Raw genomic sequence first — 24,709 nt, forward strand, 5'->3', positions numbered from 1 at the left:
ACTTTCCCTGTTTGTGTAAGTCAAAACAGTTTAATAAATGAAAGCCAAAACAATACCCACCCCCAAATCATCTTTGGGCTGAGATCTAATATGTAAAGTTTCTGACTTCACCAAATCTGTATCAATGCATTTCACTCAGCTAAAAAAATCTACTGCATGTGCTTGGTACGTGATTTTCAAAGCCAGATAATTTGGTCGAATCAAAACCAATTTCCTCCAATACCAGAAACACCGTTTCTCCTCAAGGAGGAATTATCAGACTGTCAAATTTCAGTTTTCCACAACCAGTCATTTCAGCAGTAGAGCTGTTCTAAAATAAGTCGTTAAAAATAGATACGATAGGAAAAGTGTATTATTTCCATTCTCAAACAGCCCAACTGGTTCTCGCCCCATTAATTTTTTTAAATCAACTTTGGGCAGAGACCAATACTGCAAAATTTCAATCTGAAACCTTTGCAAAGTTATCAGAGAATGAAAACAGGATTAAAATAGAAATCTGAACTACAGATGTCAATTCTGCACCTGCTATAATCATCGTAATGAACCAGATCCTGAGTTGGTGTAAATAAACACAGCTACAGTGACTTCTACTGAGCTGTGCTGATTTACAACAAGCTGAGGATCCAGCTGGTGTACCCAGACTGAAAGACTTGTCAGTGAGTCCGATAGTACAGTTACGAAATCATTTAAAGCATAGAATCATAGAGTATCAGGGTCGGAAGGGACCTCAGGAGGTCATCTAGTCCAACCCCCTGCTCAAAGCAGGACCAATCCCCAGACAGATTTTTGCCCCAGATCCCTAAATGGCCCCCTGCAGGATTGAACTCACAACCTGGGGTTTAGCAGACCAATGCTCAAACCACTGAGTTATCCCTCCCCCAGAGGGATGCTGTATAAAAACGGTGGTCATTCAGTCCAGGATACAGTTATTACCCCAAAAAAACCAAAGTATCCTCAAATTATTATAGCAGAACTGGTAGCACTTGCTAGAATTAAAGTTAAGTTGAGATTTGCTTTATAATCCTCTTTTCACTTGTTCATAACTATCTGAAAAATACTCTTTAAGGCAAATGTTTTCTGTTCTTGGTCTCAGCCCAGGTTTTTTCTTTTACATTTATGTTTTGAAAGTCTAGTAAAATAAATTCAATCGTTTTTGAGTTATGGAAAGGTGAAAGAAAAGGCAATTGTCCCACTTAAATGTTTAGATTCTTTTCTGCTCACCTCACTCAAATATAGCTGAACTATACAATTTAAAATATTCAGGATGGTTCCTTCCTACTGATGATTAGGCCCTTTCATGGTTTAAAAAGCTATAAACAAACAAAAAATACAGTGAGTTACAAGTACTTAAGAACTTGATTTCATGCACGTGCAGTAGCATTTGCTAATGCTGGCATCTATGATACTATCTATTGTCACAGCTAGTTAGTCTGGTGGACATTTCCCTGCAGAAATGCATTATAGTTTGAAATCCTTGTGCTCCAGCACAGTTTAGATGCTCCACAGGAGGAGGAAGTCATCTTGCTTTTGCAGGGCTTCTAAGCTCACTGCAAAGGATTCTTTCAGCTACTCTAACTTCACCATTTCTCCTCCACCGCCCTGTTATTTTTCCCTCTTGAAAAAGTGTGGAAGAGAAATTTCTTATCTGCCCTTCTGCTCCTGTGAAGATGTATTTACACTCAGGACAGGAAGTTTACGATGCTTTGCTCTCAGGCACTAGTACTTGAACAAAAGCTCCCGCAACACTTTGAACTCTCAAACTGCCAGGACCTCATTCCCTAGAAATGTCCAACCAGTTCAGAATTACGCGGGGAAGGCTCTTCTGTGTAGGTAAATGCCAAATTCTCAAACAGGAAACAAACCATTCCCAAGGATGAACAAATAATCTTGCCTAAGAGATAACATGCCACCCACAAAATAGAACCCTTGACCCCACAAACTGGGAGGGCAGTGGAGGTGGATGAAGACATAAAATTCTATGAAATTTCTTCTGAAAGTCAGAATTACAGAAAAGTATTTTTCCATTCTTTAGAGATGTCGTCAGCACAGGATTCTGACTTATGGAGCTGAACAGCTCAAAGGGGTGTTTTCCAAACAAGAAAAGAAACAATAAGTGAAGCATCAGGCAGCATGACTAGTAAAAAGATAGGCCCAAACTGCAATGAAAGTGGGGAGAAGATACTTGCCAAGAGCAACAGATAAGAAGCCTGAAATGGATGTGTCCTCCATAAAACAAAAGCCAACTCCTGTAAAAAACATTCCAAAAAGAAACCAAACTCAAAGGAGCCGGAGCGTCTGTGATCCCCACACATCTTGGGGGCACGATCTGCAGCACTGAATGATGACATTCCTCCTACAAGCCAACCCTGGCAATAATAACCCTTTGTAAAGTGGGGTGGATCATATGGGTGCTTTCTATGTAATCTGAATTGAAACAGGTCTGAGGCTGTCAATTGAAGTGTCCTGTCTCTGATGGTATAAGACCTTCTAGCTGTAGGCCAGCCAGGTCATAATGGAAAGACATGAGGTCAGACAGGGTCATTTTAATGACAGCAGAACCTACTGACTTGGTGTCAAAAGAAATACAAACCTTTAAAGACATTAGTCTTCTCCAGGGAAAAAAACAAAACAAAACCCTTTTAGTGAAGAAGAGAACTGGACACTTCTCCACCAAAAAGCACTAAAAAGCAATGGAAGAAAGAACCCCAAAGACGTGGTGAAGGTGCTTGGCACAAATGAGCTGTTTGGCCTTGAAAAAGAGCTGGTGTGCTAAGGCCAGCTTGCCAAGAATGATCAAAAACTACAGAAACAGACAGGAAAAAAATGCTGTGGACTGACTTGGCTCAGGAAGCTCAGAGGAAGGGCACTGGACATCCCAGCAGTAGCATACAAAGTCAGAAGATCCAGGTGCTGAAAGAAGGTTCCCTTGCTGACCGCTGTGAAGAGGAAGTGACTACAAGATTCCAGGGGTGAGTTACTGGCAGATGGAGTGTGCACAAAGGAGGGAGGGGTAGAATTGGATGAAATTTTTCAATCAACTTTTTTTTTGTTAAAAAATGCAAGTTTGGCAACACTGAAATCTTTCACAAATTCATGCAGTTTTGACAAACTGTTTGTTTAGAAACAAACAAAAGATTCCAAGAAATTCAAAATTTCAACATTTTTAAATGAAATGTTTTGATTTTTTGCTTTGAAATGACTTTTCATTTAGAACCTTTCTGTGATTTTATTAAAAATTCAAGTGCTTAAAATGCTCAAAATCAAAATGAAATGTTTTGTCTCACTTGAAACTAAACCTTTCGACTTGTTGAAAGTTTCCAAAATTTTTGTGTTCAGTTCAACCCAAAACAAATTTTTCATCACGCTTCTGAAACTGCCAAAAAAGTAAAAAATCAGTTACGTGCCCAGCTCTAGTGGGAGAGTCTCAAGTACCAGTGCCTTAGAGGGTCAAACAGAGCTGGGGGAGCAGTGTCACCAGTGGCTTTGGACTTAAAATCCGATTACGTGGACATAAGATTTTGAATTTAAAAACTCAGCAGTGAGGAAATGCCAAAGTTATGGTTGTATCTACAACGTTCAATCAGCCCATGTGCTAACGACATGGTCATCTTGTGCGGTTACTCATTACAATATAATAGACACTTTTTTCTCTACAACTTTATATACACATGTGAAGCATCTTGCAATACACTTCTTTCATTCTTGTATGGTTTCACTGATTTCATCCTCATTATTGGAATGGTCCAGTATATTGTACTTAATGGAAAACATTCTCTCTACATGGTATTATGCTATTTACTATTTTTTCACCGAACATGTACAATATACGTTGAACAGGATATTTTCCCTGTGCAGGCAGATATACCTCTGAACAGTAATTTATTACTGTATCATCTCACAATCTATTTATCAATGAATGACATTTATAGAGCTCTGGCAATAGTAAATATTCATTTATGATTTCTTATTTGATTGTGTACATGAAGAAATAGCTAATTTATATCATTAATGTGACCTAGCCTCAAACGTCCTTAATAAAATTCAAGTATTATTTTCACCAAGTACCGGGTGCATGCTCTTAAAAATGGCGTGAAAGTTTATTTAATTTCAGCTAAGAATTTGTTGCACATGTAAACTGTGCTTGTTCACCTCTGATTTGCAAATTATTAACATATTTCTAAATTCACAAGTAGAAATAATTTGGAAATTAATTTGCTCCATAAACAGTTATAAAAATGTATGTTTTCAGAAGCTAAGTATAAGATCCTGTTTCCACTAAAGGAAACACTCCTATTAACACTTGAGAAAGAAAGAGAGAGAGAGAAGATTTCACCCTAAGTATTCAATTGAATTAAAAATAAGCATGTCGTTACAATAAAATGTAACATACTATACTTAATCAATGATGCTACAGTGATGTCTCTGGACGCCAGCTGAGATTAGGGTCCCAACGTGTTAGGTGCTGTATAGAAACACAGCAAGGAATAGTCTTTGCCCCCAACTAATTTACAATCTAATTACTGTAGTTACTGAAACAATTAATGTTACAGTTGCAAACCTTTTATATGCCAACAGATAACGCAGTTCACTATTGCTTTATGTTTTGCTTCAACTATGGTATGCTACTAATTTGTAGTATTGCTTATATAAGTAACGGTCAGGGACTTTGCTGGCATTCACAAAATATTAGAACATGCTACCAATATGTATGTAAGGTTGTAGAAGAAATTGTATACTGCATTATTTGAGAAATAGTATGTGACCATGTGATTAAAGGATGTATTATAGTATACATTCAGAAATGGGAAGAGTTAACTCACTCTTAACTCTCATATTTGCTGACTTCTGAGACTTTACATTTGTAATCTTCATCTTTAATATACATTATAATGTTTTACGCTGGGATTTTCAAAACAGCCATTGGGAATTGGCCACCTCACTCCCATAGGCTCCTTTGACAATTCCAGCCATAATCATTATGTAAAGGAAATATATCCAAAAACATGCAGATGTTATCACAATGTGGGCACTTTAAAAAGATACCCCTAAAATATTCAGAGAGACACACCTCAGTGCTAGTCTCTGAAGTGAAATAAATGCATCTGTATGCTCGATGTCCCAGTTTCAAAAGTCCATAATTCTGTTATTGCACAATCGGTTATTTTGTAATCGTATTGCTTCAAGAAAGTCAAAGCAGTGTTTTGACCATGCCAAGTATGCAGTTTTTCAATAAAGCCATTTCTGAATGACAACAGAAAAGTTTTACAACCGAGCGATGCTTTCCTCAAGGCTCAGATTACTTAACAATGGCCAGACTTCTAGAAAATTTTCACACAATATTCCCTAGACCAAGCATGAGAAATTTCATACCAGAAGTATCAGGGGGGAGCCGTTTTTGTCTGTATCCACAAAAACAATAAGGAGTCCAGTGGCACCTTAAAGACTAACAAATTTTAGGCATAAGCTTTCGTGGGTGGGTTTTTTACCCATGAAAGCTTATGCCCAAATAAATTTGTTATTCTTTAAGGTGCCATCGGACTCCTTGTGGTTTTTATACCAGAAGTACATTTTGAAAGTTACTGAAAAAAGGGATTTTGACTAGAAGTGCCATTTAGCAGCCAATGTTAAGAATCTCAGTAAGTATTTAAGTAATGACAAACATGATCATCATACATGTTTTACTTGCATAAAATTCCTTTCCTTGAAGACACACAAGTGCTTTGGATAATCTATTTACAACACACCAATATCCTTAGAGATACTGAACTATTTTTTTTGGCCTGATTTCCAACAAAACAGAAATGGATTAAAATATACAGGATTGGCAGGAATTTGGGGAGCCCTGGACAGATGCCTTCCATTACTACAGGAACTGGACTGCTGATTCATTTGGAATGCTGCGTCAGAGAGGAACGCGCCCACATTCAGCAGTGCACCCCAAATCACAGCCCCTCACAGGAAGAGAGTAAGAGACACCTGTAGAAAATTTCACTGATATCTTATTTAAATTAATTGAATGGTGGTAGCTCATGGTGATGTCCAGAAAGAATACTGCTGGAGCATGGACCCCCTTCCTCCTGCCTGCAGAAGGGTTCATCCTAACAGTGGCCCTTGGTAGGCTCATTATAATGACAGGCAGTAGCAGCAGAGGAATCTCAAAAGCATGAATGTTAACCTCGGATTCTCAAAGGTTTGAGCAGGAGAGAGATACCTCTATGTGCCCGCACATGGGTCTGGAAACAGTTGTAATACTTGTATTTCTTCCCACATATTCCACACTCATAAGACCCTGAAAAACAGGACAGAAAAGTACAGATTACCATATTAAATCAGTAACAAGCAGACAGCCCCATGATACAGAGACAACTACAAACAGATGAGAGGACAGTGCAGCTGTCAGCAAGAGAGGGTTTGGAAGGCTTGTGGAGTTAAGTGCAGGGAATTTGTACTCCACTGTCCACCTCTAGATCCTTTCTTGCTGAGTAAGAGTACTTGACATATTTTGCTGCATTTATATTTACAGTATATCTTTATAATTTTATTTGGAAGAACCACTCTCAATGTAGCCTGAACTATGATTTTTTAATAATAATAAATAATAATTTTCTAGTAGTCAGAATAAACCTTGAACTAGTATTTCCAGTTTTTTTATCTTCAAAATTTCTCAAGCAATGTAATTACCACACAAAGAGATTTGGTACGTATCCAGGAGGATACCAGATAGATTAAAATGAACTTTAGCCCTTTATAGGTAAAACTCTTCTGATTGCTGTATTTCCGCCTCTCAGTTTGCTTATCTGATCTCAGAAGATATGTATCTACAAGCAGTCAGCAGTAACAGACACACAAAAGTTGAGCTAGGAGAATAATTTGCAACGACAAAATTATTTGTCAATGAATGTAGCCTCTCCTGCTCACGGAACATTCATAAGCAGTTAGAGACTTCCTCAAATATATTTGTTATTTAAAATTCTTATACTTTAAAAAAAAAAAAACCCTCTATGGATTGGTTGTAAATCATTCTTTGCAGTGACACACAATTTGTTAATTGTGCTGTTAGCTATGATTAGTCATGGAGCGCTGTTCCTGCTCCCTTTTAAGGGGGACCTGGGGAGGGAGGGGCGAAGAGAGAACATTACTTTGTGTGAATTTAAAATGTAATGTCCACAGCTATTTGATAATGTATCTTTTAAATTTACTTTTCCTGACCATGCAGAGCCAGTAAAACTCATGGACGTGAGTAAACACCAAAGGAGCATGAGTGTGGCCAAAGCACACACTCATACAAATTCAAGCAAATATTCACCTGCTTCTTTTGTTTCTTGGTCATACTTGCTCAGCTGAGTGATGTCTTTCAAGGGAAAATGTCAACCAGTTATCTGTATACTGTTATTTATGTCCTTTCCTTCTCATGCAATGACCTGTCCCTTTTGGTTTGGGGGAAGCTTATTGGACTGTGTCCCTTTTGTTTCTAACAGAGCAGAAGTCTTCTTTGTCTCTGAATAAACAACATTGCTATGGGAATGCCCTTCGAGTTGCGAAGGGTATTTCTTCCTCGCCACTGGTGCTGAAACTGCAGGGGGCGCTCACAAGAACACACTACAGTACAGTGTGCTATAGCAGTGTCAGAGTAAGATGTCTTTTGAAACAATATTTAAAATGCTGTATTGGTTCTCGGAAGGGGAATCACACTCAGGGAGCGGAGCAAACCAAATCCACTTCCGTTTCTTAGCAAGAGATTTATTTTTTGAATATGAAAAGAGAGTCATAATCCCGGGGCCAGTCTGTAGCAGATTTTAACAAATTCAAAGTAGGCCAAATTTTGGGCCTCAACAGGTTGATATCATCCCTCTGACATCACTTTACATATTAAATGATTCATTATACTTCTCCCCAAACCCAAATCCTCTTTTTATAGGAGTACTCAAAACCAGATATAATCAGTCAATGAAAATACTCTTCACCACTTGGGTTACAAAGGATAACAATTCCATTTGATTGTTAAGGATCTGTCACGCCAAGAGGAAAACAACATAACCAACAGCAATACCAGCCAAATACCCAGGGACAGCTTTGCATATGTGAAGATCATGGAGAAAACAAAAAGAATGAGGGGCTCTATTCCGATCTTTTTTAGCCTGTGCGTCTTTCTTTTGTATTTCTCCCCACTTCCCTGGAAATGGTCTCTGTCGCATGTAAGTACATTTAGTCGAGCAGCATTCCACAAAGAAAAAAAAATGGCCCACATATGTGACCACGTGTTGCCTTGAGGCAAAAACCTGAAGCTGAACTTGCATTTCCAACATGAACACAGGAGATTTCTCATCTGAAAACAAGTGTCCATGAATCTGATGCCAGAAGAGGTGAGAGGCTGTTAGTGCTGGCTATGGGCCAATGGATTTGCCAAGGCTGTTGATCCTCTGCTAGTCTGCCCTTTGGCTTCTCCTGGGCAGATCCTGCTAGTGATCTAAAATATGGGAGCGTGAGATGTGGACACATAGGGCCAAGATGAAAGACCCACCAAACTCCTTGTCACCTGTGACTTAAGCCAGCATTTGAACCCCAGATCTCCAAGGCTGAAAGGCCAGTGCTCTATATCCACTGTCACTGAGACCCTGCGGGTTTCCATTTTACTTTCTCCCCATGTATACATAAGCCACGTCCCTGACCTTTCACAGTACTGAACACTAAAATCACAGCTTCCACAAAAGCCTGATATACAGGACGGCTTGTGCCATAATATAAAAGAAGCAGGAGGGCTGACTCAACCTAGACGCTCTTTGTGCTGATGTTCTCCTGGGCTCTGGGCTAATTTCCCAGAAGGTGTTTGCTCCACATCCTCAGATGAGGGTACATCTAGCCAACTCCTCTGAGCCCTCAAGTGGTAAGGTGAGAACAGTTAAAGCTCCATGCCCTGAAGACAGGACAACTTGTGGAGGTTGTCATGGGACCTAAGCAAATCCTGGAGTCCTCAGGTTGTAACAGAGAAACCCTAAAAATAGAGGCCTGTGTTTAGAAGATCCTGCACTGCAGTGCTTTTCGGGGAGGGGAGGGAGTAGAAACATCCACACTCACCCCCAAAATGAGAGAAGGTGGTGATGATTTGCCACGTGTGTGTTATTTCAGGGGGAGGAAAGGCAAGGTAAAAAAGACACCCTGCATGCTAGCGGCTTACAAAGAACATGCTTGCATGGCCTTGGGCACTGCTGCTATGGTCACAGAGCCACCCTGGGCTCTTGGCCATGTTGGGACCAGTCATACAGGTTAACGCTGCCCGAGGTATGGAAAGAGATGGGGGCGGGGTGTGCACGGTTTATTGGTGTGTTAGACTTTGCCAGATTTTTTCCTGAGTCTTGTGTTTGGAATTTGTGCAACATGCCAGTTGCATCTAGAGCTTCCCCTTGCTCTGTGATCCCTGGTTAAACTTTCACACCCTTCCATCACATACCGGATGTGTATCTCAATGCATGGTCAAAAATCCAGGTGCCTGAGTATCGATTTCGTGTATATCCAACAGGAGAGCTGTGTTCCACTGCTTTTCCATCTAAATTGCACAAAAAAATCAGACAAGAGCCCTTAAAGTGGATGAATTTCCAAAAGATAACGAGGGTTGAAACCTAGTAAAAATGTCAAACACTTGAGTAATGTCCTGTGCGTGTACCAAGATGTCAAAGGCTACGCAGAATTTTCTAAGGTTTTGCGCCTCATGATCTAATTCAGCATAAATATTGGACGTCCCAAAGCTGCTTAGTAGATGAGGCATCTGCCCCCTGGCTTGAATCAAGTAGGTACAAATTAGCTGGCTGGCTTCAGAACAAAAGGATTCACACAGAACCACTGTCTCACTCCTCATCTCCTCTCTCTAACATTTATGTCCCCCCCCCCTCCACTTGGAAAGTCCTCCTCAGTAAGTTTCTGACGGTGCATCGCTGCCCACATGTGAGGGTTTAAATGGAGTCTAACACAAAATTATTCCTGATCAAATCCCAGATGATATAATCCCCCCAAATCCAAACACTGAAATGATCAAATTCGCAACGTTACAAGACAGACATTAGGCCATTCACAAAATCCCATCCAGTCTCAGCTCCTCTTTCTCTCACCTTCCCAGTAGAAAGGGCCATGTCCCACTCATTGCCTCTTGGCTCCCAGATAGATTTTTGTGGGAGCATGTCTGTCTGCCTGCCAAGCTGTGCCTCCCCAAGAAACATTAGTGCTGGAGCTATTCAGACAGCCTGGGACCCAAAGGCAGCAGGTGAGGTCGCCAGTAAAATTACGTTTCTGAGCTGCTCATTGTTAGAAACTACTAACGGGGGGCCATCCAGATATTCCTTAGGCTGGTCTGTCAAGATTTGGAGAACAGAGGGATTTGGGTTGTCAGAGTTTTGTCATTCAGCCATTGATCAGGTCCCAAAGTTACTGCCAATTGTTCTGTAAACTCTACTTGTTTGTGATGCCTGAGCTGTGACACAGTGCCCAAGAGAAGATGAGCAAGTGCTCTAACCCAGTGGTCACTAATCAGAGATGGACCAGCACTGGTACATCAAGCTTGAGGGACTAATACTCTGGGCACCATCACTGCTTGAACCCTATTTAGTTGTATTCACTCTAACATGGAGACTGGGCTGCTCCAAAGCCAATGAGAAGAGAGTTTGGAGCAGTCCAGATTTCTGGAGACAGGTGGCTGAATAAGAGGATTGGGAGTGACTGATCTGAAACAACGCAGGCCTAAGCGTAACAGCAAGAGTACATCCTGGCTGAGGGCAAGCAACAGGGCAAGCTGAGGGGCAACATCTATCTCAGACAAGGAGTAAAGCCGCCTGGTCCAGATTTCAAACTGAGCCCTGGAGTCATAGCTCTGTCTGGTGAAGAAAGCTCCTTGTCACTGTGGAACCTTCATATGCTTTGCAACCCTCAGGGGCACTGTTGCCGAGGGACGTAGAGCAGACCTGATGTGGACAATCCAGTTCCTATTTACCTGACAACACCTCTCGCACAATATGAAAAGCGATACTCTGTGGGGCTGGTAATGGCACATTATAGAAAGTGGAGGGGATCTGTTACCTTCCCTCTCATCAATTCTTCCTTTACTATTATACCCCATATAAAATTACCACTTTAAACACCTCGCATCTCAGTTTCTCTGATGAAGAGAAGTAAAACCCCGCCCCAGTTTGCCTTCACTGCTGAAGCAATTGAAACAATGGGCAACTGGGTCAATTCACAGTAAAGTTTTCAGAAGGCAAATCTCATGGAGAACTCATGCAGCTGCAGACAACAAGGAGCCTGTCCTTACAGAGCTGTCCAAGCTTTGGTAACCCCAACCCAAGAACAGCAGCAAAATGTCGCCTGCAAGGCAACAATTGCCCAAGTTGCAGAGATGATGTTTGCACTACGGCCGGTTTGTGTTTTTTGTAGGGCAGTGAAGGTGAGTGGGGGCACAAGCACTGAGCGGGAACCAGTTTGAAAAACCACAAGAAACGGTTATTGGGGCACCTCAGTTCACTCAGAGTGCAGTACTTGGGGGCCAAACAGAAAAGTTATTCAGCGCCAGTCCGTGTGCCACCTCCCAAACGAACAGGGGCCCGATGCATGGATACACTCGCAGGGCTCTGCACAATGGAACCAGCCTCAGGATCCAGTTGGCTTTAAAGAACACTAGCAACTAGGGTATAAAATAAAAAAATATGATGCACAATTCATTTAAAGGGGCACTGCTGGCTAGGAGAATTTTCCCCATTCATTTTTTAGTTCATGCCTTATGGCTTCAAACCTGATATTAGCACCTCTTTCCCCTCCCACAACATAACCTCCCCCTACCGGTACCACGCATCAACCCCGAGGGTTGTCCTGCCCTCGGCCGACATGGCATTCTGATGCATTTCCAAATTCAGTAGATGCCAACATGGCTGCCTTCCGTCGAGTTCTCACGTTTCGACACTAGTATTGTCAGGGTTACCTAGGAACCACAGCTCTGCGGGAACAGTATTTGTGAGCTGCCTGCTGACACGGAGCCAGCAGGGGGAGCTCATGCACAGTTCTTTGGAGGATACTCTACAGACCTCTGGCTTCTGGAGTCATAGCCCCTTTGGGGCGGGGTGGGGGGGGGCACTGCCAAAGCACTGGTACCTGCTGTGACAGAGGTCCCTTGGGACACCTGATCACCAGCTCTCCTTCCAAGACAGGCCTGTGGAGCTCTGGCCCTGTCAGTGGTGCACCCCACTTGGTGCTCCTCTTCACCAGCAGGGAGCAGGGAATTGTGGGGTCTCTCTGCCCCTTACAATTCTGAATATATTTTCCACCAAATTACATCAATATTAAGATAGATCTAATTATGGGATCAAACAGGCCTGCTGTGTCTCTCTTCACCCTTTCTTTCCCCTATTTAAACAGCAGTTTTCCCTTTTTAGGCTGTGGAAGGTCAGCAGCCAGGCGCCAGTTAGGTCCCAGGGGCTGCTGGTACTTCCAACCTGAAAGGAGAGAAGAGAAGTGCCTTTTGTAATAGCTGTTCTAGCTGGGGAGTGAATGGCAAACATGGTGTAAGAGGATCAGAAAAATCCAACACCCTGGACCAGCCCCTGGCTAATGACAAGTTCTAGGGGTTCTCTCTGCAGCAGCTGGGGTTATGATCATGAGCCTAAAACCACTGGGGCAGACGAAACATTAATACTAACCACAAATAAACTATGGTAACTCCAGGCAACTCATACTAGTTTCCTTCCCAGTCCCTAAAGCTAATAAATTGCTTTCCCCATGGTCTAACTCCTTCCTCTTCCTGTCACATGAGACTTATTCTTGTTTCAGCAACTGTTCTTGGAGCTCCGCCTTGTTAAGCTGCTGGTAGAAGCCCTTCCATTTAGAGTTGGCGGAGGAGTCACTGTTCAAAGCAGCTGTCTCCCTCTTTCAGTAGCTTGCAAAAATGCCCTCTCTCTGGACTACTTCTAAGGAGAAAGATGAAGGATGGTCTTGTGGTTCAAGGCACTTGCCTCAGGAGGTGGTTAAAAATTTTCCAAAACTTTTCTAACTGAAAATTTGGTTTTTATCTCAATTAAACTCTTCATGGAAAGTGTTTGCTTCCCTCAAAAAATTCAATTTTTTTTGTCAGAAAACCAAAAATATTTCAGCGTTTGGCACTTTTTGGCCAATGTTGTCAGCCCACAACTCCTGAAAACAAAACATTTCAGCTGAAATCCCAAGTTTTCAGTTTCCAGCTAAAGAGTTTGGGGTTTGGGGTTTTTGATAAAATTTTCTCTGGGGATCCCGCCCCCTATTTTTTGACCAGCTCCATTCCAGAGATTTGGGTTCAACTCCTGACTTTGCCACCGATGTCTTGTGTGCTGCTGCACAAGTCATTTAATCTCTCTGAATCTCAGGGCCCCATCTGTAAAGCGAGAATAATAATTCTTCCTTCCTTTCTTTTGTCTATTTAGATTGTAAATCCTTCAGGGCAGAGAGAGAGACAGAAAGAGGGAGAGTGTGGGGGTGTGTATATGGCACCTAACTCAGAGAGACCCTGGTCTTGCTTGGGTCTTTAGGCATGTCTGTAATACAAATAAACAATCATAATAAAGAGAGAGGGATTGAATAATCTTCTGCCTGGATGTAGATTCAGTTTTAAAAGTTCAGCTTAGTGCTACTGGGTAGAGCTGAGCATTCAGCAACTTCCTTTCCAGAGGTTCTCTGCTCTCCCCACACTTGACAAGACTCATACTGGGAAACCAGGAACCAATCACCAACAGACCGGTTAGCCAGTAGCTTACCAAGTGTCTGCTGGTTGCGGACCCCTCCAATCACCACACAGATTTCTGCTGGCACATCTCCTGGCCCATCCTTTATGTTTTTCTTGGAATCTTTGGTGTCATCCTGCCAGATCACCTCTTGAATATAGTCATCTGGTATCTCTGTTTTCACCTTCACCTCCGTCATTGTTCCGGGCTCTTCACTCGGCGAGGACTGAGATGTCACAGAATCAGAGCCCTCTGCTTTTGGGCTCTTCGGGCTCCTCTTCAAGTGCTCCCTGGGTGCGGGGAAGAGGAAAAAATAAGAATTCTTATTTTCTAGCTCAACTTTTAGTTACTGACACCAAAATAAAGATACTTCTGTTTACTATGGTTTATTTAAGATTACTGTGTATGTTTGTATGTGTCTGTGATAAATGAGTGATAAAATTTTAAGTACTTACAAAAGTAATAAAACTATTTATTAGTAATGAAAACAACCTTAAATAGCATCAACAAACTGACTCAGGAAAGAAAATGAGATTCCACTTTGGAAAAACAAAGCTAATACTATCTTGCAGGAAAACAGTCTTTTTAAAAGCACAGATACTTACCAGAAGGGAGAAACCTGGAAAACAAAAATCTGAGCGAGATCTACAGCTGATAATGGGCAGCAAATTCATTCTAGTCTGGTAATGTGATATGGCAGCAAAAGAAAATGAGCAGTTTGGGGTTTCACAGACAGAGGAATCATCAGAATGCAGTCCCTTTATTTGACTCTCCTGAATCCACTCATATGTCCAGTCTTGGGCATCTTGTCACCAGCACTGGGTATAAACAAACTGGAGGAAATTCAAAGATGAACACATATAATGTGGAAGATTGCAGGATCAATGTACAAGGACAGACTAAAAGAGCTAAATATATATACAGTAGCTTAGCTGACCAAAGGCTATGGAGTAGCAGACATGCTAAGAGTCTGTGAAGTATTTAGACAATGGAAACACCAAGGAGACAGAAAAATTGCCAAACATAGTTTAACGCGCTATTATAACTAGGAGTAATGGATGAAATTAAGTAATAGAAAACTTAGGATGAATATCAGGTTAAGATATGCTACTGCAGAGATCTATTAGACCATGAATTAGTGGAAGAGGAGGAAACCCGATTGCTTTGGATATTTAAATGAAGATATCACCAAAGTACTAATAAATATGCTGTAGAACTAACCATATACTATTTTATAATATCAGGTGAAAAGATAGTATGTGGTGCAACCCAAAGGAGGCAACTGATCAGGATATCACTGCTATAATTGAAAGAAAAATTGCACAGGGGACAGTAGTGAGGGGATGAAAAGGAGAGGAGTAAATGAACAATGAGAACAATCTTCTGTAACAATTACTGAACATCCTCCTACACAGCTATGGAGTTGCTCTTTCAAATGGGTCAGTCACAGCAGGGCTGCCAGACATCAGACATTCTCACCCCCTCATTGTCATTAAAAAATGAAATGTATAATTAGTAGCCTCCAAACAGAAAGGAAAATTATTCCTGAGACACCCAATAGAGGCCCCCCCATCTACCCAAGTTTTCTTGAAAATCATTCAGAGCTTTTATAACTGATAAAAGATGAATTTACACAGAAAAATGTCAATGAAAATAAGGAGTTCTTTCAGAAGAATTTATTAGACGTCCCAAAAGCCCTGATTTCACAATCAGGAAAGAGGACAATTTTGGCTAAAAGCCTATCCTGGTTCAGTGGCAAAGTGAAGGCAGCAATTAGAAATAAAAAAGTAACATATAACAAATGGGAAACGGGGGAAATAGGTAGCAATTAATCCAAATTAAAAGTTATAAAATATGGAAAACTGATAAGGGAAGCTAAGGGCATCAGGGAAAATTCCATGGCTGGAAGGGCTAAGGACAATGTGAAGGAGTCTTTTTGATTTTTTGTTTGTCTGTTTTAACTATATTAGGAACAAAAGAAATCCTAGCAATAGTACAGGTGCATTTCTAGATGGAGATGGGATAATTGTTAACAATAATACAAAAAAAGCAGAAGTACTCAATAAATATTTCTGTTGTGTATTTGGGAAGAAGCAGGATGATGTACTTCTATCACATGAGGATAATGAAGTGCTTTCCAGTCCATTATTAACCACGGAGAATGTTAAACATCATTTACAAGGGATAAATGTTTTAAAATCAGCAGATCTGGATAACAGGCACTCAAAAGAATTGGTAAAAAGACCTCTGGCCCACTGGTGCTCATTTTTAATACTTTTTTTTTTTTACTACCAGGGAAATTCCAGAAGACTGAACAGTGCTAATGCTATGCCAATGTTCAAAAAAGGAAAGCTGGATGACCTGGATAACTATAGGTTGGTTACCTGACATCAATCCCAGGCAAAATAATGGCAAAGCTGATATGGGATTCAATTGATAAAAAATTAACAGACAGAAATATAATTAGTACCAGTGTGGAAGCAGAGAAAGAACTGACAGAAACCTGGTTTTATGGAAAATAGGTGTCAAACAAAATTAATTTCGTTCTTTGATGAGATTACAAGTTTGGTTGATAAAGGCAACTGTGCAGCTTGGACTTCTGTAAGACATGATCTAGTCTAGACAGACATACAACACCATGGTTCAAAAAATTACACAATATCAATAAAGCACATTAGATGGAGTAAGAACTTGACTAACTCACAGATCCCAAAAAGCAGATGGCAATGGGAATTATCATCAAATGGGGATGTTTCTAGTGGGGTTCCGCAGGGAATGATTCTTGGCCTGACGCTATTCAGTTTTTCATCACTGATCTTGAAGTAAATATAAAAGCACTGCTGATAAAGTTTGTGAATGACACAAAGATTACTGGAGTGCTAACTCATATAGATCAGTCTGGATCACTTGGTAAACTGAGCCCATTAAAAATGCATCTTAATACCGCCAAATGAAAGGTCGTGCCTTCTAGGAACAAGGAATATAGGCCATACCTGCTATGAAGGGGTGTCCACCCCACCCAGGGGCTGAAGGGGTTAAGGTGGCTAGCTGGGCGAATTGACTGCCCAGGCTGCACTTGGAGGGGGAGCCAGGGAGCAGGGGTTGATTAAATGAGGCTCAGCTGGATGGGAACAGGAGGGGCCCATATAAAGCCCAGGAGCTGAGAGCAGAAGAGAGCTGCAGTCACTCCCTGGGAAAAGGGAGGCGTGTTGGAAGCAAGGAGCCTATAGTTACTCCCTGGGAGGAGGGAGTTGGGGGCTGGCAAACCCGGAGAGGGGGAGAGCCGGAAGTTGGAATAGAGGGCAGAACTGGGTTCCCTTACCAGCCACTGGGGAAGTGCCACAGACCACGCAGTGGAGAGTGGACTGCCTAGGACAGTAGGCCCCGAAAGAATTTGATACCTCGGAAAGGGAGGACCACAGTCACCTGGCTGGAGGGCCAAGTCACGAAGAGGAAGCTGAAGTTCCTGGAACGAGGGGCCACAGGGTGAGAAAGGATAACGGGTGGAGAGACTACCAGAGGAGGGCTCAGTACCTGGAAGGAGCTAATCCCCAGAGCTGCCAGGAGGAGGCGCTAGAGCAGTGAGTGGTCCCCATGACACCTACAGAATGGGGGACTATCCCGGAGAACAGTAACTCCAAAAAGGATTTAGGGGTCATAGTGGACAACATCTGCTCCCAGTGCGATGCTGTGGCAAAAAGGGTTAATGCGATCCTTGGATGTATGAACAGGAGAATAGTGAGGAAAATTAGGGAGGTGATTTTATCTCTGTATATGGCATTGGTGAGACTGACACTGGAATACTCTCTCCAGTTCAGCTGTCCACATTTTAAAGAGGACGTTGAAAAACTGGAGGGTACAGAGAAGAGCCACATAAATGATTTGATGGCAGGAGAAAATGCCTTCCAGTGAGAGGCTTAAGAAGAGCTCAGTCCATTTAGTTAATCAAAAGAAAGACTGAGATCAAGAGGTGCCTTGATTACAAGTATGTGAGTGCCTTCATGGGCTCCAAAGGACTCTTTAAACTAGCAGAGAAAGGCAGAACAAGAATCTATGGCCGGGAGCTGAAACCAGACAAATTCAAATTAGACACAAAGTTTTAACAGTGAAGGGGATTTACCATTGGAACAAACTCCCAAGGGAAGGGGCAGATTTTCCATCTCTTGCTGCCTTTCTGGAAGATGCTTTAGTCTAATACAAGTTATTGGGCTCAATACACAGATAACTGGGTGAAATTTAATGGGCTGTGATATGCAGAAGGTGAGACCAAGATGATCTACTGGTCCCTTCCGGCCTTAAAGTCTCTTGATCTATGAATGCCTGAATCAGAAACACTTGTTCAGGCCCCCAGTACCTTATCTCTTCATGCTCATTGCCATTTTTTATCCACCCCTACTAAGAGGATAATTTCCAGAGAACAGGCAGACTGGCTCTTGCCTGACCTTGCTTGGGAAAGACCAACCTACAAACATCAACTAAAATCAACATTATTCCACTACCTGCCCCTAATCCCCCAAACACTAACACATACTCATTTAAAGCATCAGTTGTGTAACTACCAAGGGGCTCCAGCTTAACAGAAAGATCAGCCTCCCATAGATTTAATAAACAGCTAACCCCCTTCCTATATATCTCTTGATGCTCACACAAGAAATTATCCTGCCCTGGGCCTGCAAAACCTTATTTCAGATCCGCATCAAACTGAGAACGATAGTCTGGTGACTGGCCACATGGCCCTATTTGATATTCAAGCCACACAACTCATTCCATTTCACCTCCTAGACACTCAACAAATTCTTGTTGTGAGTGAAAGGACAACGCTGCAGGTACAACACAGGTCACAGGATGTATCCCTTGGTATCTCAGATAGAAAAGAGGAGCAGGTCTTAGCATTTCTACTTTTATTGGATTTGTTCTAGTATCTGAACAACTGGGCAAAAACCATGGGATGCATTTAGATGAAAATAAAGCAATAGCAAATGAGTTCTCTTTTGGCCACAACCAATACACTGTTTTCACTGGGGTTTTTTGTTTTTGTTTTTACGATTAGCATGCATTACTCATTACATAAAACAACAACTACTTAATCTGTGGCAGCATCCTGGGGACTGACTAGTTAGATTTTTTTCTCCTGACCACTTCCTGCTTCTGCACTCTTGACTTGCACAGCTTTAAGAAGTTGACAAGTCTCAATTCTGTACTGCACAGGTCAGAGTTTATTTTTGCAGTAAAAAAGCCCATTCAACCAGACTACAGGACTCCTAAATGCAAGAAACAACACTCACCGATGCTCAAACATTTTAAGTTGGAGAAACCGTGTGTTTTGTTTCCATTCTATTGTGAATCTACAGCAGTCACATATTATTACCACATACGATTTCATATACACAGAGAATTCAGTCAAGAAGTTTTACATTAACTATTTTCATAACTGCTTTTTGAGTTCTTTTAAAAATTCACTTCCTACAATATTCCTGTAATTTAATATCTCACTTAAAGTGACTTTCCAGCCATCAGTCAATTTCACATGGTAGGCCTTGTCCACACTTGCGGTGTAGTCACATACCACAGCCAAAAGCAGGCTACGTCCACATGGCAGGGAAAGGCTCTGGCAAGGGAGAGGCAGTAGAGAAAGGTTCCAGCAGCAGGGAGATGCCATAGCCTTTTTCCACTGCTTCCCCACTGCCAGAACCTTTCCCCACTGCCAGAACCTTTCCCCACTGCCGGAGCCTTTCACAGCAGCGCTTCACAGCATTGCACTGCTGAAAACAACAGCGTAGATGTGGGAGGTTCTGGCGTGTCTCTACTTTACTCACCTAAGCAGTGCCGCACGGCCTGCACTGCTATTTATACACATGGCAGGGCAGCGTGCAGCGTTTGCACTCTACACAGGGCCATAAATGTAGAAATAGGCTGAGGCAAGCTGTCCTTGTATGTTACTCGGGCCAAATCCACTCCTCACTAATCCACAGTTACACATATCTATTTCAATTCAATCCCCTCTCTCTCTCTCACACACACATACAGTGTCACCATCTTCATTTCCAATCAATACATGTTTAGAAAGAAAGGCTTCCATGTCTACATGACACATTTATGTTAAGAATATAATACACAGATACTGGATGATTTGGGAAATGTGAGACACGGACTTTCCTTGAAGGTCTCCGGTTCAACTCTGCCTTCTTCGTAGTGATAAAGTAATTACCATCTGATGGTCATATGTTTGCCTCAACTATTGTCTATTATGATAGCACCTATTACATGAGTTGACAGACTCAGTCCAATTTCTAATAATATTTGGCACTCTTGATGTGAACTACATCTGAGAGACTGGTTGACCATGACAAACAAATTATCCTCACACTCTCTGGGGTGGCTCCCCCCAGGGCAGGAAACTGTAGGCTGAGGTATGGTTGGTGCTTACACTGTTAAGCATTAAAGACCAACCAAAATGTGGACGGATTTCTATGGTGAAAGAAGTCCATATTTCTCTCTCTCTCTCTCTCTCTCTCTCTCTCTCACACACACACACACACACACACACACACACACACACACACACACACACACACACACACACACACACACACACACACAGAGTCAAAAATGCCTATGTGATTTAGAAATCACTTTAGACTGGAATTTGAGGATGAATGCAAGGAACTCTGTGCATAGATTCCAAGGCCAGAAGAGATCTTGTGATCATCTAGCCTGATCTCCTGTATCACACAGGACAGAGAGCTGCCCCACAATCATCCCTAAAGCAGATCTGTTAGAAAAACACCAAGCCTTGATTTAAAAATTGTCAGTGATGGAGAATCCACCACAATCCTTGATAAAGTGTTCCAGTGGTTAATTACTCTCACTGTTAAAAATTTACACTATATTTCCAGTCTGAATTTGTCTAGTTTTAACTTCCACCCACTGGGTTGTGTTAAACCTTTCTCTACTAGAAAGCTCATTATTAAAGACATGTTCCCCATGTAGGTACTTACAGACTGTAATCAAGTCACCCCTTAACCGTCACTGTTTTCAGTAATTTCTCCGGTCTCTCCTCTACTAACCCTGTAGTAGTTAACGCTGAGAAGTATCAAGGGTTACAGCTTGTGTAAAAATAAAATGTAAACTGTTACAAAAACAGAAACAATAATTCTTTAGGGACCCCTGAATGCAATTAGAAACAAAAACAAAACATTTAATTGTTGCTTTGCAGGTGCTGCTACAAAATATCGCCAAGTATATAATCCACATTTTGTTAATGTTATTTATTTACTTTTTCCGATAGTCCATTGTAAAAGCAATTAGGAAGACTGGCAAAACAGTGGGATAAATAATGCCTCATGAAGTCGGCTAGAATTTCTGTATGACAAATGCTTGCCCATGCTAAAGCATGATAACTAACCAAGAATTGACGCAAAACTGTTTAACTAAATAAAGATTTCAGTCAGTTATCAATGCTCCCCTAAAATCCAGGCCAGCTCTCTTATCCCCAGGCCCTGGTATTTATATTAAACTTTTCAAAGTTTTGGATAGTTCTTTTTTAAAACTTCATTGGATGTGATTAAAAGCAGAATGTTTAGGAGAAGAATATGGAGAAGGAATCAGCTTTAGATTAAAAATGTCAGGAAAGGAAAAGGACAGTGTCTAAGCTGGGGGCTGTTTCTTCAGATAACAGTGTCAGAGGCTACCTCGTTGTCTCTGACCTTCATGCCTTTTAAAATTGTATTTGTATTGTAAAAAAAACTCAACCTGTATTGCAACCTGAAATCTAAAACTTTCTTTGCAATTTACAATTGATAAGCCTATTAAGAGGCCTATGTCCCATCTCTAAACGCTGCCTTTAGAAAAGTTGTTGTTTGGTTGGGTTTTTTAGTAGAATTGGACAATTCATTTAGGCAAAAAATGAAAAACAAGCTAACATTACTAGTTAAAGGTTGGGACAGTGTATATTTTAAACATTGTAATGTAATTTTTATTTCATTAGACCTCTTCCTCTTTGGCTATGACAAAACCAAAATGTTTATGAGAGGTGGGGCCAGGACAGAGGATTGTGCTAGAGGTTACCGTTTTAAAGGCACTAAACAATGTACAGTTTTAAAGTGCAGGAAAATTAATTCTTTGGGGTTGTATCAATGTGATGGTAAATTACATGCAAAAAAAGTAATTGTTCTGCAGATGAGGCCATATCGTATGGCTAAAAGTAAAGACGTTGACACATTTTGATTATGAGACACGGCTTTTTTATCAGTCAAAAAGAAAAGACATTTGGGATTGACGTTTTTTACTGGTGTGTCAGCACAGAGTAAGTGGTCAGTGGCTTTGCCCCCCCCCCATTACATATGAACATTCATGAGAACAGCCATACTGGGTCAGACCAATGGTTCAGCTAGACCAGGATCCCTGTCTTCTGACAGTTACCGTTGCCAGGTGCTTCAGAGGGAATCAACCGGACATTGAGTGATCCATTCCGTCATCCACTCCCAGTTTATGGCAGTTAGAGGTTAGGGGACACCAAGAGCATGGAGTCACATTCCTGACCATTTTGCCTAATAGCCATTGAGGGAGGGGCCTATTATCTATGAATTTATCTAATTCTTTTTTGAAACCAATTATAATTTTGAAACAACATCCCCTGGCAATGAGTTCCATTGGTTGATGGCGCATTGTGTGAAGAGGTACTTTGTTTTGGTTGTTTTAAGCCTGCTGCCTATTAATTTTATTAGGTGACCCCTAGTTCTTGTGTTATGCAAAGGGGTAAATAATACTTCCTTCTTCACCTTCTTTGCACCATTGATGATTCTATAGACCTGTATCATATCCACCCCTTAGCTGTCTCTTTTCCAACCTGAAAAGTCCCTGTCTTATTAATCTCTCCTCATACGGAAGCTATTCCACACCTTTAATCATTTTTGTGGCCCTTCTCCATACCTTTTCGAATTCTAATATATCTTTTTTTGAGATGGGCAACCAGAACCCGCATGCAGTATTCAAGATGTGGGCATACCATGGATTTATACAGTGGCATTATGATATTTACTGTCTTATTATTTATCCCTTTCCTAATGGTTACTAAGATTCTGTTAGCTTTGTTGACTGACACTGCACATTGAGAGGATGTTTTCAGAGAACTATCCATGACGACTCCAAGATCTCTTTCTTGAGTAGTAACAGCTAATTTAGACCCCCATCATTTTGTATGTATAGTTGGAATCATGTTTTCCACTATGCATTATTTTGCACTTACCAACATTGCATTTCATCTGCCCTTTTCTTGCCCAGTCACGCAGTTTTGTGAGATCCCTTTGCAACTCTTTGCAGTCTGCTTGGATTTAACTATCTTGAATAATTGTGTATCATCTGCAAACTTTACCACCTTACTGTTCCCCCTTTTTCCAGATCATTTATGAATATGTTGAAGAGCACTGGTCCCATTACAGATCCTGGGGGACACCACTATTTACCTCTCTCCAGTCTGAAAACAAACCATTTACTCCTACCCTTTGTTTCCTGTCTTTGAACGAGTTACTGATCCAGGAGAGGACCTTCTCTCTTATCCCATGACTGCTTACTTTGCTTAGGAGCCTTTGGTGACGGACCTTGTCAAAGGCTTTCGGAAAGTCCAAGTACACTGTGTTCACTGGATCACCCTTGCCCGCATGCTTGTTGACCCCTTCCAAGAATTCTAATAGATTGGTGAGGCATGATTTCCATTTACAAAAAACATGTTGACTCTTCCCCAACAAACTGTGTTCATCTATGTATCTGATAATTCTCTTCTTTACTGTAGTTGGAAAGAATCTGACTAGTACTGGAGTTAGCCTTCATCATCATCATCATGTTCCTATTACGCCTCTGGCGTCTAGGGCAGTGACGAAGCTCCTCCACTCCTGTCTGTTTCTGGCAAGTCTTTCAATGGTTCCCCTGCTGTGCCCCAGGTTTTTCAGCTCAGCTTCCACAGCTCTTCGCCATGTTGCTTTTGGGCAGCCTTGTTTTCGCTTGCCTTCAGGTGTCCATCTTATTGCTACTCTGGTGATGGAATCAGTTTCTATCCAAAGCACCCGGCCAATCCATCTCCAACGCCTCCTGGCAATGATGGTGCTCAGATCCTCTTGGCTGCACTGTGTCAACAGATCTTGGTTTGAAATTGTCCTGGGCCAAAAGATATGGAGGATTTTTCTGAGGCAGGTTGTACGGAATGAAGACAGTTTGGTCATGTCAGACTTTCTCATTCCCCAGCATCCTGCACTATAAAGTAGTGTTAAAAGTATGCAGCTCTGATAAATCTTGAGTTTGGGTTTGGTGTTGTATATTGATGATTTCCAGACTGTATTTAAGCTCCTGAAGGTGTTCCTGGCTTTACCGATTTTGTTCCGGATGTCCTGGCTTGTTCCACTGTCCTGGCTGATGGTGCTGTCCAAGTATGAGAATGTTTCTACACTGGTGAGAACATGATCCTCTATCCATACTGGTGATGAGGCGGCAATATTAAAGGTCATGATATCTGTCTTATTGCGGTTGATTTTCAGTCCAATTTGCTGGCTGAATGCGTTAAGTCAAGTTGTTTTTTCTTATATATGGTGTTGGGTATGTGATAGGAGAGCAAGATCATCTGCAAAGTCCAGGTCTTGAAGGGATGAGAAGAGTATCCATTTGGGAAGCAGGGCAGGGGATGGGAGAGTAAGTGGTGCTGTGTTTGTGTGTTCTATGTTTTGCTACATTATTATTAATTATTATCATCTGTCCTTCAAAACCATTAGAAACTTTAAGAGGCCTCTAATACAACTTAAGGCAATAGCATTCGTTTCCAATAAGTATAATAGTCTATGAAGAAACCCATTCCTTTGTATAAATGGAATAAAGGAAATGGGCATAAAGATTATATATGTTTTTCATTAGGGTCTGCCTACCATTTTCTAAAGACAAATGGTAAAGGAATTATATAGAAAGAGGGGATTTTATTCCTGGTTCAGAATTCAACA

At 41.4% G+C, this 24,709-nt stretch overlaps 1 protein-coding gene across 12 annotated transcripts in view; it reads right to left on the reverse strand.

The window, feature by feature from the left end:
• ZNF618 (zinc finger protein 618) overlaps positions 1-24,709 on the reverse strand; it is a 270,471-nt gene that overhangs the window by 85,692 nt on the left and 160,070 nt on the right. For 8 of the 12 annotated variants that reach the window (XM_034793684.1, XM_034793691.1, XM_034793688.1 and 5 more), the window contains exons 3-5: positions 13,761-14,017; positions 9,449-9,544; positions 6,212-6,289 (exon numbers count right to left, since the gene is read on the reverse strand). In XM_034793684.1, coding sequence (XP_034649575.1) covers positions 6,212-6,289; positions 9,449-9,544; positions 13,761-14,017 — 431 coding nt within the window. Of the gene's footprint in view, positions 1-6,211; positions 6,290-9,448; positions 9,545-13,760; positions 14,018-14,332; positions 14,527-24,709 lie in introns of those variants that run through there. The other 4 variants (XM_034793693.1, XM_034793685.1, XM_034793692.1 and 1 more) reach the window with 2 other exon arrangements.

The sequence above is a fragment of the Trachemys scripta genome, chromosome 17, assembly GCF_013100865.1.
Source record: "Trachemys scripta elegans isolate TJP31775 chromosome 17, CAS_Tse_1.0, whole genome shotgun sequence".
NCBI lineage: Eukaryota > Metazoa > Chordata > Testudines > Emydidae > Trachemys > Trachemys scripta.